This window comes from Amphiura filiformis, chromosome 7 (assembly GCF_039555335.1).
Source record: "Amphiura filiformis chromosome 7, Afil_fr2py, whole genome shotgun sequence".
Classification (NCBI taxonomy): Eukaryota; Metazoa; Echinodermata; class Ophiuroidea; order Amphilepidida; family Amphiuridae; genus Amphiura; species Amphiura filiformis.
The window spans coordinates 7,309,582-7,328,604 of NC_092634.1; the positions used below are offsets into that span (position 1 = coordinate 7,309,582).

At 36.7% G+C, this 19,023-nt stretch overlaps 1 protein-coding gene across 1 annotated transcript; it reads right to left on the minus strand.

The window, feature by feature from the left end:
- Window positions 1-5,379: 5,379 nt before the first annotated feature.
- On the minus strand, window positions 5,380-7,052 carry LOC140156240 (uncharacterized). The gene is made up of 2 exons (XM_072179237.1): window positions 7,027-7,052; window positions 5,380-6,310 (listed from the first exon to the last, which is right to left on the minus strand). The coding sequence occupies exon 2, from the start codon at window positions 6,293-6,295 to the stop codon at window positions 5,414-5,416; it is 882 nt and encodes a 293-aa protein (XP_072035338.1). The 5' UTR covers window positions 6,296-6,310; window positions 7,027-7,052; the 3' UTR covers window positions 5,380-5,413.
- Between the last annotated feature and the right edge of the window lie 11,971 nt (window positions 7,053-19,023).

The window sequence follows — 19,023 nt, forward strand, 5'->3', positions numbered from 1 at the left end:
AAAAGATACTGATTTAAACTTTGTCATAATTATCAACTTAAAACATTTCCAGAAGTGTTATGTATCTTTAATGTGCCGATGCGATATTAAGTTGTTAGCATTCTGGAACGATCAGAAAGGTTATTATGTTGTTCTTGGCCAATATCCTATATATGTTTTGTTTTATAATAATTATTAAGTTCATGATCAATGATTGAATTAAACGAATAACAAGTAGGCATGTTAATGGCAATGATGCTATTGTTTAAACGTTAAAAACACCGATTTGCTGTTGATATTCAAAATGGGACCAAGTTTCAAAAAGTGAGCCGAGGTGGGGGCTTTTTAAACTTGCTGCTTTCTTTACGTTGTCAACGTTTTTTTGGTGGATTTTATTTCTTTTTATGAATGTAGCCAAGCAGCTCTTAGTTTGGAAAGTCATCGGGTTACGAAGTACTCCATAAAACGAATAAAACGAAACATAGATGTTTGAAATTATATGTTATCCTTGATTTATGACAGTAAATAATTTAATAAAACTTTATCAGCCGTTTATTTAAAAAAATTGCTGGTCACAGCTACCGCGTGACTGTAATGTTAATAGGGATACATATACATTTTAATATACTTTATACAAGGCAACTAAGAAAATGTAAATATGAACAACACATACCCAATGTTGACGATGCCAGCGAGACACAGAGTCAGTGCGATTTACCTCAAATTGAAGCTGAGAAATGCGTGTATATGTAGCAAGGCTTATATACAACGGAAGCGTCTAAGTGCCACGACTTAGCAAGATAATTATGTTTTAATGATTGTAGTTTTTGTAGCCCTGCGGGGCAATCTAGTTGGATATCCAAATTTCGCGGTTGATAGTTCTGTGTAGCCCTGTGGGGCAATCTAGTTGATTTCCCTATTAAGCGGCGGTTGTTGGCGCCGGCGGTCTTTCGCGGTTTGTAGTTTTAATTTCCCTCATTCTTCATGCCAACCATGATTGGTGTTTTTGTAGATTTGCGGGGCAATCTAGTTTGATTTCCAAATGTCGCGGTTGATAGTTCTTTATAGCCCTGCGGGGCAATCTAGTTGGATTTCCCTCTTAAGCGGCGGTTGTTGGCGGTCTTTCGCGGTTTGTAGTTTTAATTTCCCTCATTCTTCATGCCCTACCCTCTATCGGGGGTTAATTTATAGTTTAAGCTTGTTGGATAACTATTCTTCGCGGTGTGTGGTTCTTTGTAGCCCTGCGGGGCAATCTAGTTGGATATCCAAATTTTGCGGTTGATAGTTATTTAGATTTATAGAGCTAGTTGAATTTCCCTATTACGCGGCGGTTGTTGGCGGTCTTTTGCGGTTTGGGGTTTTGATTTCCCTCATTCTTCATGCTCTACCCTCTATCAGGGGTTTATAGTTTAAGCTTGTTGGATAACTATACTTCGCGGTGTGTGGTTTTTGAAGCCCTACGGGGCAATATAGCTGGATGTCTCTATTGAGCGGCGGTTGTTGGTGGTCTTTCGCAGTTTGTGGTTTTAATTTGTTGGATATCCAAATTTCGCGGTTTGTGGTACTTCGTAGCCCTGCGGGCCAATCTAGTTGGATATCCCTAGTGAGCGGCGGTTTTTGGCGTTCTTTCGCGGTTTGTGGTATTAATTTCTCTAATTTTTCAGGCCCTGGCCTCTATCGGTGGCTAATTTGTCTTTTAAACTGGTTGGATATCCATATTTCATGGTTTGTGGTTCTTTGTAGCCCTGCGGGGCAATCTAGTGTGACATGCCTATTGAGCGGCGGTTGTTGCCGGTCTTTCGCGATTTGTGGTTTTTAATTTCCCTCATTCTTCAAGCCCTGATCTCTAGGGGAGTGGGTAATTTATAGCTTATGCTTGTTGGATAAACATACTTCTTTGTAGCCCCGCGGGGCAATTTAGGTGGATATCCAAAATTCGCGGTTTGTGGTTCTTTGTAACCATGTAGGGCAATCTAGTTTGACATCCCTATTAAGCGGCGGTTGTTGGCGGTCTTTCGCGGTTTGTCGTTTTAATTTCCCTCATTCTTCAAGCCCTGCTCTCTATCGGGGGTTCCGTGTATCTGTGATGGGGACAGTCCCTCCTTTTAATAGGCATTTGGGTATTTTTGCCGCTTTGCTAATTTGTCTTTATGTAACTATACGTGACTTTAATGGCCTTCCATATTTGGTTGTATCTTTTTGGATACGTTTTTGTCCCTGCTGGCCTTCCATACTATAATAATTTTTCACACCTATAGAGTGTATGCAATAAACCAACCGGAACGGTATAACAATTGAAATGACAGTCATGTTGGAATACAGTTCTACGATAGCTGAAGATGACAAAAGGACAGGTCTCTAGATCGATTCAACAACCATTCATACATATCACATGTTTTAGGCCTATTGTCCTATTATCATGCGATTCGCCCCGTGGTAGGACAGAACTAAAAATGAGAAAAATATTGGTAACCTGATGTAGTTTCTTGTGTTATTCAGATTTAAATAAATAAATAAATTAATAAAAAGATTTCTTTTATTATTTGTTCAGCTAGCGGCTGGTTGTTTTTAAATAGGCCCTTAATGCAATAAGTAATATCCCTGAGAATCAAACATCTTGCTTTGATAAAAAAAAATAATATCATAAATAGCACTGGATGATTAAAATTGTGTTATCCTTGATTATTGGCAATAAAATTATTGTTTCATAAAATATTGAAAAAACAAGTTGGTCATCGGATTTCGAACTCGAGTCCCCGGATTAGGAGTTCAATGCCTTAACCATTACACCACGAGACTCGGCTGTGAAATAGCGTGTCGATGTACAATATTTATTATATGAATTGATGTGTCGTCCGAAAAGAACAAAAGAATTGTGAAAAACTTGATTTTTTGGCGAATGGGGTTCGGAATTTGTATGTACGGTATTTCAGAAATTGCTAGGGTATAATTGGAAGTGAATCTGAAAAAGTAGTGTGAAGGTGATAACCAGGTAGACCTGTAGCAGTGTCTAAAAATTCTGGATCAGTATGATTTGCCACTAATTTTCGCTATGAAATACCGCGTGAAATGGAAGCAAAAATATTTGTTTATTACGAACAATGATTGCCTGTAGGATTGGTGGCCCTTTTTGAATTAAAGAGTTGTCAAGATATTACACCTGGGACTGTAAATAACATTTAGCATGGTTTTAGATACATTTTGTACCCAGCGAAAAATAACATCGAACAATAGAAGTCAAGTGTTTTAATGTTAGCTGTAAATATAGTCTCGCGGGAGCATCTGTTATTAGTCTTCTTTATCAGTCTTTTTTATTAAAAACTTGCTGGTCACGGCTACCGCGTGACTCTAATTAAAAAGAACACATAAAGCAGGTGCTAATGTAATGATACCTTCTTTTAACATTTCATTTCGTACACCATCTAACCCAGGAGCTTTTTTAGCTTTTAATTTCCTGGTAGCTGTAATAATTTCATTGATTGTAATATCAGAATTAATTGTATTATCATGAAAATCATGGTTATCGCAAAAATTATTAATAAAATTCTCGAACTGACCATCGCCATGAGGTATGTGTCTATTCATTAACACATTAAAATGTTTCCACCATTCCTTTGGTGTAATTGGATTATCAGTAGACGATTTTGAAGAATCACATAAATCTTCGTAAAGATTCCAGAAAGATTTTGGATCATTTTTCTCAAACTTATCCAACATATGAAAGATTCCGTTTCTAAAAGCGGATTTTTTCTTATTAAGCAATTGTTTATATTGTTTCTTAAGGTGACGATAATTATGGACTAAAGTCAAGTTGTAAGGTTGATGTCTAATATTACGAGCCAAAGATTGTAATTTACGACTTAAAGATTTACAATCATCATCATACCATTTCTTACTGTTTTTCTTTTTTGTAGACAAGGCAGTTGGCTTTTTTGAAACCTTTTTAACTAAACCAGCTGTATCACCAATACAATCGATTAACCCCGAGAAACCATTGACAATATCGTCAACTTTTTCTGAGCCACTATTTTTAAACCTTAACAAAAGTTTTCCACAGATAACTTAACTTCTGGTTGACAAACCGCGGTTTTCCAGGCATTAGAGGATACAGTATTCCATACAAATTGTGTAGGAAGTTCATTAAGTGGAAATACATCTTCATGAATGTGGTCATAAGTGCACCAATTTGATTTAAGAGTACACGATATCATACAACGAATAGAATAAGGAACTAAATCATGTACATGAAAATATTCAACATCATCAAACAAATCGACATGGCACAACATATAATCAATAACACTTGGTGAACCACGATGGTTAAAACATGTAAAATTACCAAGAAAATCCCCCAACTTCCGACCATTTACAATTCGTAAACCACTACTTTTACATAAATCTAGAAGTAATTTACCATGGACATCAGGGTTTGCAGCATCTAAGTTATTTCTACTCATATAAGCATCACAAACATAATCAGAGGATACATCTAAATATTTTGAAGAATCGTTTATAATAAAATCAGGAGCAGTATTAGACCTGGCATTAAAATCACCAACAACAATACCACGTTTTGAAAATTTAACAATATCTGTTTCAATTAAACTAAAAATATCATCTCTTTGTGAACTAAAAGAAGATCGAATAGGACTAATGTAGACATTACAAATATAAACATCTTGCTTTAAACCAAAAAAGCGTTTACACAGTTTTATCCACATAAATTCAGAATGAGTTGTTTTTAAAAATGTATACCTTTAATTAAAGTAGAACGAATCCCCACTGCTAAACCACCAAATGCATGAGGAGCATTTCTTGAACGAGGCCTATGATTTTGAACTATGTGATATCCATCTAACTGCAAAATATCAGATATTTCACAATGTGTTTCAGTTAAACAAAATATATCATTTTTTTGTAATAAATTTTGAACAACAGTAAAATCTAGTTTGGAAGTACGAGTGTTACCAATGCGGGAAAACAGCCCATCAATATTCCAAGCAGCAATACTTAAAGAAGATTTTGAAAACTTGAATGGAAAAGAAAAATGAAACTACCAAATAGTTACTTAGTTACCATGGTTATCTTCGACCTTCTGTCGATATCTTGACTGGATGTTCAATACCTTTTCTACCTTACATCTCAGATTACTACATAACAATTTTGTACCTTCGTAAGAGAGGTGGTATCCATCCTTCTTTGATAATAGGTGGCGAAGTGGAACACCATTCCTGGTGAAGTTAGCATGGTCGCAGAATGATACATTACCCTGATTATTCTGAGAGTTGACGAACCCTTTTAAAAGTATAGTAATTATAACTATTTTACCTTTTCCCATCCAATTCCAAACAATCTCTTCTTCCTGTTATACAATTGATATTCATACTGTATATAATATACCATGGTTGTACTTTTCATCAAGTTAATTTATTATTCACTTTTCAAAGTTGTACTTCATTTTGTCAATAGCAATTGTAACCAAATCAGCAGGAAACTGGGGGAAGTATTTCCCATAGAGACCTACAAGTTCTTCTCTAGATGTGATTTTAGTCTTCTCAATTTTCCCTTCATCATTTTCATGCAGTATACTTGTGCCCAGGATGGCTAGTAACTTCTGCCCAGGATATGCCACTACACGCATGGGAATCTTCCGGCTCAAAAAGTTGTTGATCATAGGGTCTCTGAAGTACTCGATTTCCCTTGGCTCCAATGTGAATGTCATGTACTTCTTCCACCCATCAATTATAATGTCTTCCGCATTTAGGGGTAAAATTGAATTTGACCTATTGACTTTCTGCCACCAACTGAACTCTTTGCCTTCCTTGACAAATTTATAGACCTGGAAACCACACTTGTACACAGGTGATTCTTTGTCAAAATCCAATGGAATGGCTCGAAAGAATGGATCTCCTGCGCCGACATCAACATAGTATAAATCTTGAGGTTTTACTAAGTTTTTAACAAGAACTGACACATGGTCATGTACATTAGTCATCTGTATGTCACATGCATTGAGACAAACCTCAAAACCCAATGCTTCCAAAAGATGCTTCATGAAGACATTATTATCATAACACATGCCTCCATGAGTACTTAGCATTTGTGTCTTGATGTCTTCCATTGTAGACAGATGTTGATCTTCATATTTCCTGGATATTATAGTTATATATTGCTTTGGAATCTTCTGCTGGTAGAGATTGATGATTTCATCCAGAAGGGCAGCTTTGTCATTGGTCAGCTTGTCTGGGATGGAATCTATCTTCAGGACATCTGTAAGGAACCTAACAGCTTCTTCATGTGATAACATCATTGCCATCTTGGGTTACTGAATCTGTGAGAAATAAAAGTTTTACAGCTATTGTCATTCATCTTGTAAGTGCATATAATTGAGCGCTCGTCAGTGACCTATATGACTAGCATTCCGATGCTAGTTTTAGTTTTTAATAACATTAAAACAACATTGTGAAAAACTTGATGCAAAATATTCTAACATACACAATATTATTTAAAATATTTTGCTAAATTGTTTGCCCCAAAATATTATACAATAACATTTTGATAACTTTAAAAAAAAATGGTATTGTAGCGTTTTTTAAACGTTATAAAACCGAGTATGCAAGATTGGCGATATATATGTGTGAGCTGTCCCTCCACCCCCTCCCACCACACCATTCATCAGCGCCACTGACATATAGGTAGGCCTATATATTTTGTGCATACATCTAGTACAGGGGGAGTTGATACCCTGCCTCAAAATGCAGAGATAAACTTTACAAACATTTGCAATTGAGCATTTGGTGTTTTTGACCTGAATTAACCCTATTTTTGGCCCATTTTAGTATTAAAATTATCAATTTTCTTGCGCCTCTCGCGCATCAGACAGAAAATAATTATGCAAAGGTGTATCGCTACCGATATATCTGACTGCCGTGTAATGAATCACTATTAAATAAACAATTCAATAATTTATATTAGCCTAGCTCATATGATAATGGCTAAAACATCACTCATTTTCGGAGATCAAAGATAAATTAATGAAAATCTTACCTGCTTTACGATACACAATAAACTTAATAATAATATACGGAATATATATAGCAAATTGTCATTGATTGGATTTTCTGCTCCAAAGCTTACCACACAAACACACTCCAACACAGTACAAAAGATTTTGTTATGTTTCAAGTTCAGGTCCGAGGTCAAAGTGAAGCTGGTGATCTGTACCGTTTCCAAAATAGACACTAACAGTTAGGACGCTGGACAACCGATTGTTATTGTTCTGCAAGGCTCACTCAGTCATTTAATAAGGCAATACAAACGATCGAATTTGGTATTCAAATGAACAAAATTTTGAGTTACACCTTTTCAGTGTAAAATATTTTTTCTCGGCCAAATGAAAAGCAATAATTTTCATTTTTTCAGTAAATGTCAGGAAAAACTGTAATGCTTGATACTGTATTTTTTTTTCAAATCTTAGTGTTAAACTTAGTCGTGAAATTCAGTCATTTAGTGTAAGATTTTCGATTTTGATAGGCTTCAACTCTGCCCGCGAGCCTTTTTTTGGATCAACCTTTTAGCTTTTCAAAGTAATATAGTTCGCTAAAGAAGGATTTTTCCCAACTTTCTAACGCACATCACCGTGAGCGATATATCATAGTTTTGTCAGAATTTCCGTTTTGATTCCATAATTTTTGACTACCAGCTGAAAAATTTCAAATCCACGCGTGAAATACTAGCATTGTGGATCGATATCTCTGGGTGCCCGGCCTGGATACAGTTTTGCCAGAACTTCAATATAGCAAAGAAATTACCTAGTGTTTCGGTATAGTGCCTTTTGTTTGTGTTTGTTTGAAATTGCTTAAACCCACCGAAAGTCATAATGAAGCAGCCAAAACAATACAAGGTTAAACACGGAAGTTTATAACAACCTATTATAATGACCTAAAGGAAAAATCATTTATGGTAACAATGAGCCTTGCATTGTAAGTCATGGTTAAAATGTGTTGAGTACCCACCCCACCCCCATAGGCCTACATAATATTAGATACCGGTACCTTATAATATTTATATAGCACGGCTATAGCTATACATTTAGAAAGTAGGTCCTATAGCGCTAAATTATGACAAATAGGCCTACACAAACCCGAACGCAAGTCTGAAGGGTGTAATGAAAATGCCAACCCGCGATGGGGGGTCATTCAAAATTCACCTGGAGATAGCAGGGACAGAAAATTAAAATCCCCTCTAATAACACGCGAATTTTTCTAGGTTTGGACAGTGGATTTTCCTATGGACCTCATCCTAGGTAAATAAATAAACAAACAAACAAACAAACAGACAAAATGGTTTTCATAATCATGGAATCCATAGCCCCTATAAATTGAAATTGCAGGCTATCACGGGAGCAAATTTCCAAAATCCACCTCATTTACCAGAATTGGGGATTTGGGCTACCAAATCGCTGGTCAGGCAATCCTGGTTTTCAATGGAAAAGGGACCTGGGTTGACAACAATTGAAATATCGATTATTTCTGCTGGTTGCTCTCGAGGTAAAGTACTAAGTTTGACATTTTCGGAGCATGAAGGGGAAAAGGGTAAAATAAAAACGGAAATTCTGACAAAACTATAATATATAGACCCACACGATGTGCTTTACAGATGTGGGAAATATCTTTCTTTAGCAAACTATATTAGTTTGAGACGCTAAAAAATGAATTCTGTAAAAAGCTCACGGGCGAACTAAAGGCCTATAAAAATCAAAAATATCACACTAAAAGACACAATTTGATGCTTAATTTTAACACCAGGATTTTAAAAAAATGTTCATCCAAGCACTATGTTTTTATTTGACATTACTGAAGAAAAAAAAAAAAATTTGCTTTATATTTGACCGAGAAAATAAATTTCATAGCAAAAGGTGTATCTCGGAATTGTGTTGATTTTAACATGTATCGATCGTTTTTTAGCGCGACTAAGCAGAACAAAAGATCGGTTGTCCTGCGTTTAGACTGCTAAACCTACTACAACGAGTAAAACCACATAATTATGGCGCAAAAGTTAAAATTATTCTATTGTATTTACCTTGAACCGATTTAGTCAAAATATCGATATGTTGTATAATGCAGTAGGGAAACGCGCAATATCTGATACTATTAGTAATTGAACAAATAGTAATGATTTCAGTGATTTTTAAGTGATTTAAGTATTTATTCTGTTTTATTGCAAAAAAGATTTGTATTTTTAACTTGCCTCAGTATTTTTATGGATTCACACTCTCACGAACTAGAAAAAACAAGACTAACTAGACTTAGCTGTGGTCTAAGACCACGAACACAGCCGTGTTGTGGTGACCCCTTAATGACCTTTGACCCCAGAATATATGAAAACGCCCATAGACATTGGCTAATGTCAATGCATGGGTGCACGTGGCACCACTTTGCTATGTTATTTGTGGCAGAAAGGGGCATTTTGAAGGTTTTTCGTCTCAGACCGGAAGTGACCCCTTAATGACCTTTGACCCCAAATGAAAAAATACCACATGTACAATAAGTAAACACAATTCACGTGTGAATATACCATCACTCTCCAATGTTTTTCTTAGCAAATAACAAATTTTGAAGGTTTTTCGTTTTATACCGGAAGTGACCCCTTAATGACCTTTGATTCCAAATTTGTGAGGACCCCATAGACACTGGGTAATAACAATGCATGTGTGCAAGTAGCGTCACTGTCATACGTAATTTGTGGGAGAAGAAGCATTTTAAAGGAATTTCGTTTTATACCGGAAGTAGCCCTTAATGACCTTTTGACCCTAAATTAAAAAATACCACATATGCACAGAGTAACTACAATTTATTTGTAAATATACCGTTACTGTCCTATGTTTTTCTTAGCAAATAAAATTTTTTGAAGGTTTTTCGTTTTATACCGGAAGTGACCCCTTATTGACCTTTGACCCCAAATCTGTGAGGACCCCATAGACACTGGATAATAACAATGCATGTGTGCAAGTGGTGTCACTCTCCTACGTAATCTGTGAGAGAAGAAGCATTTTGAGTTGAAATCACGTTTTTGACCCCTATGACCCCTGCTTGACCTTTGACCCCACGAGTTTCATATGACATATAGGGGCATGGTCAATGATGGTTGTGACCAAGTTAGGTCAAATTCGGTACAAGCATGTAAGTGCTAGAGCAAATGTAGTGGTCGGCAGAAGAAAGAAGAACTAGACTTAGCTGTGGTCTAAGACCACGAACACAGCCGTGTTTTGACGCCTTAATGACCTTTGACCTCAAAATATATAAGACGCCCATAGACATTAGCTAATGTCAATGTATGGGTGCAAGTGGCACCACTTTGCTATGTTATTTGTGGCAGAAAGGGGCAATTTGAAGGTTTTTCGTCTCAGACCGGAAGTGACCCCTTAATGACCTTTGACCCCAAATGAAAAAATACCACATGTACAATAGGTAAACACAATTCACGTGTGAATATACCATCATACTCCAATGTTTTTCTTAGCAAATAAAATTTTTTGAAGGTTTTTCGTTTTACACCGGAAGTGACCCCTTAATGACCTTTGATTCCAAATTTGTGAGAACCCCATAGACACTGGGTAATAACAATGCATGTGTGCAAGTGGCGTCACTGTCATACGTAATTTGTGGGAGAAGAAGCATTTTAAAGGAATTTCGTTTTATACCGGAAGTATCCCTTAATGAACTTTGACCCTAAATAAAAAAATACCACATATGCACAGAGTAACTACAATTTATTTGTAAACATACCGTTACTGTCCTATGTTTTTCTTAGCAAATAAAAATTTTTGAAGGTTTTTCCTTTTATACCGGAAGTGACCCCTTAATGACCTTTGACCCCAAATCTGTGAGGACCCCATAGACACTGGATAATAACAATGCATGTGTGCAAGTGGTGTCACTCTCCTACGTAATCTGTGAGAGAAGAAGCATTTTGAGCTGAAATCACGTTTTTGACCCCTATGACCCCTGCTTGACCTTTGACCCCACGAGTTTCTTATGACAGGTAGGGGCATGGTCAATGATGGTTGTGACCAAGTTAGGTCAAAATCGGTACAAGCATGTAAGTGCTAGAGCAAATGTAATGGTCGGCAGAAGAAGAAAGAAGAAAGAACCTGTAAGAAAAAAGACACAGCCGTGACTAACGTCACGGCTGTGTAAAGAAAGAAAGAAAGAAGAAAGAACCTGTAAGAAAAAAGACACAGCCGTGACTAACGTCACGGCTGTGTAAAAACGCACCTTTACACAATTTTAAGGTCTTAGATAGAGACGTTTGCACAATATTTTTTGTTGGACCTGAGAGTACATCAGAATCACACTAAATTGCATTCTGGATACGAGGAACATCCTCCTGATTTAGATCTTTCTGGGAAAATGGGTATCTTCATTCTTCAATACGAAAGGTCAACATTTTCAAATGATGATCGGCTTTTCCACCCAGCTACATACACTTTAAGTACATATCATTAGATTTGAGTTTACTTCGAGGACTGTTAAATGTCAAAATATCAATGTTTAATAACTTTCCATAAAATTTGTGGATAACCGATCCCTTAAAGGAAACACAACTGTTACGAGTCGTACTGACTCAAGGCCAAAATCACCTTTTACCCGAACTCACACGAATGCACAACACAAATACACTGTTTGATTAAGCTAACAAAATCTAAGTCTTTAATTGAAAACAAAGTAGGATTGGTACATATAACAACAATATTGCATACACAATAATTAAAATCATACAATCAGTTTCATTCTATCAGTACTTAACCAGCGGTCTTCTTGTTGGTGATCCTAGAGTTATTGCAATGTTCTGGACGACTGATGTAATATATCCTTATTCACTTGTCCTGCGAAAATCAGCGAAGTCCATTGTACACTTGCGTTTATAAATATCCTTGCGTATGAAATCCGCACACGAAAATGATGCTGCTTCTCCAATCACTTATCTTGCGCTGCTTTCTCCAAAAATATATCTCCTTGCGCTGCTTTCTCCAAAAATGGTGTTTCTTTCACCAATCACTCTTTCTCCAGGGAACAGGTTTCTTTAACACAGCTCCGCTGTATTTGACAGATGCGTGGCCTTCACAAACCCAGCAAACTCCAGCAATTCGACAGAAGAACTTTAATCCTTTGGTGAGGAAGAGCACATTTGTGTGCTCGCAATCTCCTTCGTTGCTGTATTAAAATTAGCTCAATTATTGGCTATGTAAACTGGTTAAAATGTACTTCTTTTTTGAAGCACGAAGACCATCACACACACATTTTTTGATCATCTGATGAATGAAAGGGAATTCCCCTAGAACATGCCATAACACACAAACGCTTGCAAGTGCAAGGAGTTTCCGATCTCATGAAATACTTTCAGCTTGTAAACAAAGTTAAATAATTAAATTAAATTACTCAGGGCACATCACACAACAAAAATACACTGTGTGTATAATACATGCTAAGTCAACTGCAATGACATCGTTAATGAAAAGTACAGGATCATGATTGCACACATTAAGAGGCCACGTATCACAGGGGAAATTGCACAAAGTTGACCAAATTGTCCAAAAACATGACATTTCACAACATTTTATAATGTTAAGTAAAATTGCACAAAGGTGCCTTAAATTGCCTGACCACATTGAGCGATATTAGGCAGTTGAGTACTCATGGTAATGTTGAGTAATTTGGAAAACTTTTGAGCGCGGTTTCAGCACTTTCAGGCAGTTTTGAAAAAATGTTATGCAACTTTGCGAAACTTTGAGTAACTTTATTATGAAATTTGGAGAGAATGTTAAGCAACTTTGGGAACTTTGAGTAACCTTATACTATTTTGACCATTTTTGTCAACTTTGGTCAATTTCCCCTGTGACTTAGGACCTATTAAGCGTGTTTACAGTGGGAGCATACATGTATGTGATGGATGTACGGTATCCTTAGGGGTATAGATTCTGTGCGTTCACAAATAAACAATTAAAACACTATAAATACCAATCATGTCGGGATGTACAGTAAAGTCTCGGTCCCAGTCGGTATGTGATACTTCGTCATTATTATGTTTAATGTCCAAGGAGCAAAATGCCGGCTAGGAACGAGACTAGATTACAATAGAACTGTCACAAGATGTGCTCAAAACTCGGCCTGTATATATTGTGTGTAGGACTACATAATAAACAATCACACATCTTACTACAACAGATTAATATTACCAACTTCTTGTTCAAGTTGATGATACAATTATACATTGCACTCAAACTACCAGACGACTTTTATACCATATGTCACCAGTTTAGCTTCAATATGTCAAATTTTTATGCGCATTTGTACCATTAACTACTTTTGTCGCCAAAAGGTGCTGGATTCACTATAGGCCTACTTCACGACAATTTTTCCAACCCCATCCCCCATGTCAAAAAGAAATCTACGCTACTGAAGATAGTAATCAGATGCTATCTACTGAAGATAGTATCAGATGCTATCTACTGAAGATAGTAATCAGATGCTATCTACTGAAACTAGTAATAAGATCTTCTTCTTCTTCTTAGGGTGTCTACAACACAAGATTAAATGTGTTTCAGTCAGTGTTGCACACATTTTCAAGAATTCTCATCAGTGGTGTAGCGTCATAGGGGCAGGGGGGGCACGTGCTGATCTGAAATTTAAAACCCGGTGCTCCCACCCCCCCACCCCACCCCAATCATGGTCGGTGCTACGCCACTCATTCTCATTGTAAACTGCTAAGTCAGCAGTTGTGCATGTTTGCTCCAGTTGGGGCAACACATGGTGATCCATTGTTTGTGGTTCTGTTCCACAATCGCAGGTTACATCTGTGTTCTTTCGATATCACCATTTGCTGAGGTTGACTATACATCTTCCTACACCAGACCATAACCTGTTGAGGCATTTCCATTCAGCTCAACTTGCATCTGCACCAGGTGGTATAGTTCTTCACCAACAGGAATATTCAAAATTTGTGGGTGATTGGTAGATCTCTCCTCCCATTTTGCCACTCTTTTACTGTTGACTGATGAAGTGGAGTTACATTGTTGAGGAAGCTATCTCTGGACTTCAGACGACTTTCTGGAAGGTCATTTCCAAACAGGGGATGTCTTACATCAGTGGCTTGACGCTGGTGTTCTTTCATGCTTGCTACCTTGCGTCTAACATCTGTTGAGTATTAGGCGTTCAAAGAGCTTGTACGTATGACTCAGAAGTGATATTGGGCGATAGTTCTTTGAAATTGATGGATCTTCTCCAGGTTTCAGAAGTGCTTTCTTCCAGATATTCGGGAGCTTGTGTATTGCCAGACAATGATTGAAGAGCTGTAGGAACCACTTCCTTGCTTCAGGTCCAACGTTTTTGATCTGCTCAGTTGCGATGTTGTCTAAACCTATCGCTTTTTCTGGTTTTAGAATGGAGATTCCTGCTTCTAGCTCCTCCATGGTGAAAGGTCTTGTAAAACCACGGTCCTTGTTGTACTTTTTACGGTTAAGCTTGATCTTTTTCTGCTTTTTAATCAGATGATATCTACTGTAGCTAGTAATCAGGTGCTATCTACTGAATATAGTATCAGATGCTATCTACTGAAGATAGTAATGAGATGCTATCTACAGACGACAGTAATGAGATGCGATATCCTTAAGACAGTAATGAGATGGTATCTACTGAAGATAGTAATGAGATGCTATCTACTGGAGATAGTAATGAGACGCTATCTACTGACGATAGTAATCAGATACTATTTACTGAAGTTAGTAATCAGATGCTATCTACTGAATATAGTAAAGAGATGATATCTACTGAAGATAGTTTCAGATGCTATCTACTTAAGATCCCAGCAAACACAAAACGTTTTCGACATCATTCGCAAAAGGTTATAAAAGGTTGTCAGAAAACGTTTAAATGTCGGGTTATATAAAGGGTATATTAAGAGTATAAAACGTTTTCATAACCTTAAAAAACAATTTTGATAATCTACTGCTCAGCAAACAAAAATGTTTTACAGAAAACGTTTAAATGTCGGGTTATATAAAGGGTATAAAAACGTTTTAATAACATTCCAAAAACATTCTTGAAAACTTGATACAAAACATTCTAAACAGAATGTCATTTTGGGGTTGAAAAAATATTTTGCGAAAAATGTTGGCTCAAAATATTTTCAGTAACGTTTTAAAAACGTTTTCATGACCTTTATATAACCCGACATTTAAATGTTATTAAAAGGTTTTAGAAAAACATTTTAAGAACATTTCTGTGTTTGCTGGGTTCAAATATTTTAACATAATGTTATTTAAGTATTGACACAATATTTGGCAAAAATGTTTTCAAAAATAGTTTACAATAACATTTTTTGAAAACATTTAAAAATATTGTTGTAGTGTGTTTTCATACAAAACGTTTTAAAACGTTATCATAACCTAACCCGACATTTTAATGTTATTAAAACGTTTTTACCTAAACCAAAAGCCAAAATATAACGTATTTAAAGCGTTATTAAAACGTTTTTGTGTTTGCTGGGATAGTAATGAGATGCTATCTACTGAAGATAGGAATCAGATGCTATCTACTGACGATAGCAATGAGGCGATGATATCTACTGAAGAAAGTAATCAGATGCTATCTACTGAAGATAGTAATGAGATGCTATCTACTGAAGATAGTAATGAGATGCTATCTACTGAAGATAGTAATGAGTTGCTATCTACTGAAGATAGTATCAGATGCTATCTACTGAAGATAGTAGTGAGATGCTATCTACTGAAGATAGTATCAGGTGTTATCTACTGAAGATAGTATCAGATGCTATCTACTGAAGATAGTATCAGATGCTATCTACTGAAGATAGTATCAGATGCTATCTACTGAAGATAGTATCAGATGCTATCTACTGAAGATAGTAATGAGATGCTATCTACTGAAGATAGTAATTATATGCTATCTACTGAAGATGGTAATTGGGTGCTATCTACTGAAGATAGTAATGAGATGCTATCTACTGAAGATAGTATCAGATGCTATCTACTGAAGATAGTATACAAATATTTACTGCTCATGAGGATCTGGTGGAATCTATTGGTCCTCGAGGTGAACTGGAGACCGTGAGCCTACTATTTCCCGAGACCGCCAGGTCGAGGGAAATAGTAGGCTCACGGTTTCCAGTTCACCGAGGGGACCAATAGATTCCACCAGATCCCGAATTTAGAGCAGTAAATATTTGTTTTATATCCTTAATATATTCTTTGTTCATTAATTGGTTAAAATATTAGAAAGGCCGGCTTTATCATACATAGGCCTATGCATAAATCTAAGCTAGGCCCGAGTCAAGGCTAGGCTGGCCTTGCTTTGTTTTGATTGAATGCATGCACATAGGCCTACATGCACAAAGCACGCACCCAGTTGAGTGGCTATAAAGCTTACCGTTGTAATGTTGTAAACCTCTATGCATGTTCTCTGTTATTTCGCCGTCAATATTATAAGATATTGATCCTGATGTAACTTAGATTAGCCTATGCCATGAAACCGCCGTATTTTAGCTGCACTTCTGTGCTGATTGTAGGCCTACTAGTTGTAGCTGCTTGTGTGCTTCACAAGACAACATGACTTGCTACACATTAAACCGGTAGCGATATCCCGCGTATGTGGCGAGTTGCACCGACCACTAGGAACTGCGACGCGGCTATGAGGTCATACGCGCTCAGAGGAGATAGTAAAACTATTTCCCCGGGAAATAGTACTTTGAATAGTACCTCATTCCCTCATCAATCGGCTTTTCCACTGCTTTACAAAATAGCAAAACTATTTTGGTCACATGACAGTCGTTTAACCAATTAATGAACGAGAATATATTAATGAAGGATATAATATCAGATGCTATCTACTGAAGATAGTAATGAGATGCTATCTACTGAAGATAGTATCAGATGCTATCTACTGAAGATAGTATCAGATGCTATCTACTGAAGATAGTATCAGATGCTATCTACTGAAGATAGTATCAGATGCTATCTACTGAAGATAGTAATGAGATGCTATCTACTGAAGATAGTAATTATATGCTATCTACTGAAGATGGTAATTGGGTGCTATCTAGTGAAGATAGTAATCAGATGCTATGTACTGAAGATAGTATCAGATTTTGTCTACTGAAGATAGTAATGAGATGCTATCTACTGAAGATAGTAATGAGATGCTATCTACTGAAGATAGTAATCAGATGCTATCTACTGAAGATAGTATCAGATTTTGTCTACTGAAGATAGTAATCAGATGCTATCTACTGAAGATAGTAATGAGATGCTATCTACAGACGACAGTAATGAGATGCGATATCCTTAAGACAGTAATGAGATGCGATATCCTTAAGACAGTAATGAGATGGTATCTACTGAAGATAGTAATGAGATGCTATCTACTGGAGATAGTAATGAGACGCTATCTACTGAAGATAGTAATCAGATACTATTTACTGAAGTTAGTAATCAGATGCTATCTACTGAATATAGTAAAGAGATGATATCTACTGAAGATAGTTTCAGATGCTATCTACTTAAGATAGTAATGAGATGCTATCTACTGAAGATAGGAATCAGATGCTATCTACTGACGATAGCAATGAGGCGATGATATCTACTGAAGAAAGTAATCAGATGCTATCTACTGAAGATAGTAATGAGATGCTATCTACTGAAGATAGTAATGAGATGCTATCTACTGAAGATAGTATCAGGTGCTATCTACTGAAGATAGTATCAGATACTATCTACTGAAGATAGTATCAGATGCTATCTACTGAAGATAGTATCAGATGCTATCTAGGCCTACTGAAGATAGTATCAGATGCTATCTACTGAAGATAGTAATGAGATGCTATCTACTGAAGATAGTAATTATATGCTATCTACTGAAGATGGTAATTGGGTGCTATCTAGTGAAGATAGTAATCAGATGCTATGTAGGCCTACTGAAGATAGTAGGCCTATCAGATTTTGTCTACTGAAGATAGTAATGAGATGCTATCTACTGAAGTAATGAGATGCTATCTACTGAAGATAGTAATCAGATGCTATCTACTGAAGATAGTATCAGATTTTGTCTACTGAAGATAGTAATCAGATGCTATCTACTGAAGATAGGCCTAGTAATCAGATGCTATCTACTGAAGATAGTAATCAGATGCTATCTACTGAAGATAGTAGGGCCTATCAGATTTTGTCTACTGAAGATAGTAATCAGATGCTATCTACTAAGGTAGTATAATAGTGCCACCCTTCTCCGTTTAGCTGCAATCGACGTGTCCGGGATTCCCCACAGTCCGGCATTACCCCACTTTCCCCTATAGGCCCTAACCGCGTTTGGGTTTGGTCAAAAGACTTCAATAGCATTTTACTCAGAAAGTCATGAAGCCATTTTTAAAACGCTTTAATTGAAAAACACAACATTATCAATGGGCCTATATCAAGTAGGCCTATAGGCCTACCATGTATCGAAGGCCGTTGGGGGGGGGGGGAAATAAAATTTCGGGGGAAAGACAAAAATACAATATAGGCCTACCGCGAGTAGTTTTTTAGAGAGACTGTAGGCTTTACGGTAGACTATGTCTGCGCTGCGAGCTTCCAAAAAGGCTTTATTGGGATCGCGTATTGCGCAACAATTGTACCGGTATTTTACTACTAGTAGGCCTACTATTGGGATGAAAAGGGTTTTTTTTAAACACTATTTTGGCCGTAATCGGGGTGAACTTCAAATGGTGGAAAGGGGGCTCCATGCCCCTTTACTTTGCCGTCCAGAATATCCTTCAGATTTTCTAGTTTAATTTTTTGTCGGGGGCGGCTACGCTTCTGCCCTATGTCCACTTTTCATCAAAAAAATTTGTTTTCCAATAAATCGCAACAAAGTTACTTCTCACAGCTGCAAGAATTTTTAAAATAATCCAAATTCATTGCTAGAGTTTCTGTCAAAACCCGGAAAACTTTTTTGTCTCAACTTCATTATAGATATCTGTTACCGCCCATGAAAA

Bases quoted from the DNA above. Each gene is read 5' to 3' on its own strand.
- LOC140156240 (XM_072179237.1), bottom strand. From the start codon at position 6,295: ATGGCAATGATGTTATCACATGAAGAAGCTGTTAGGTTCCTTACAGAT.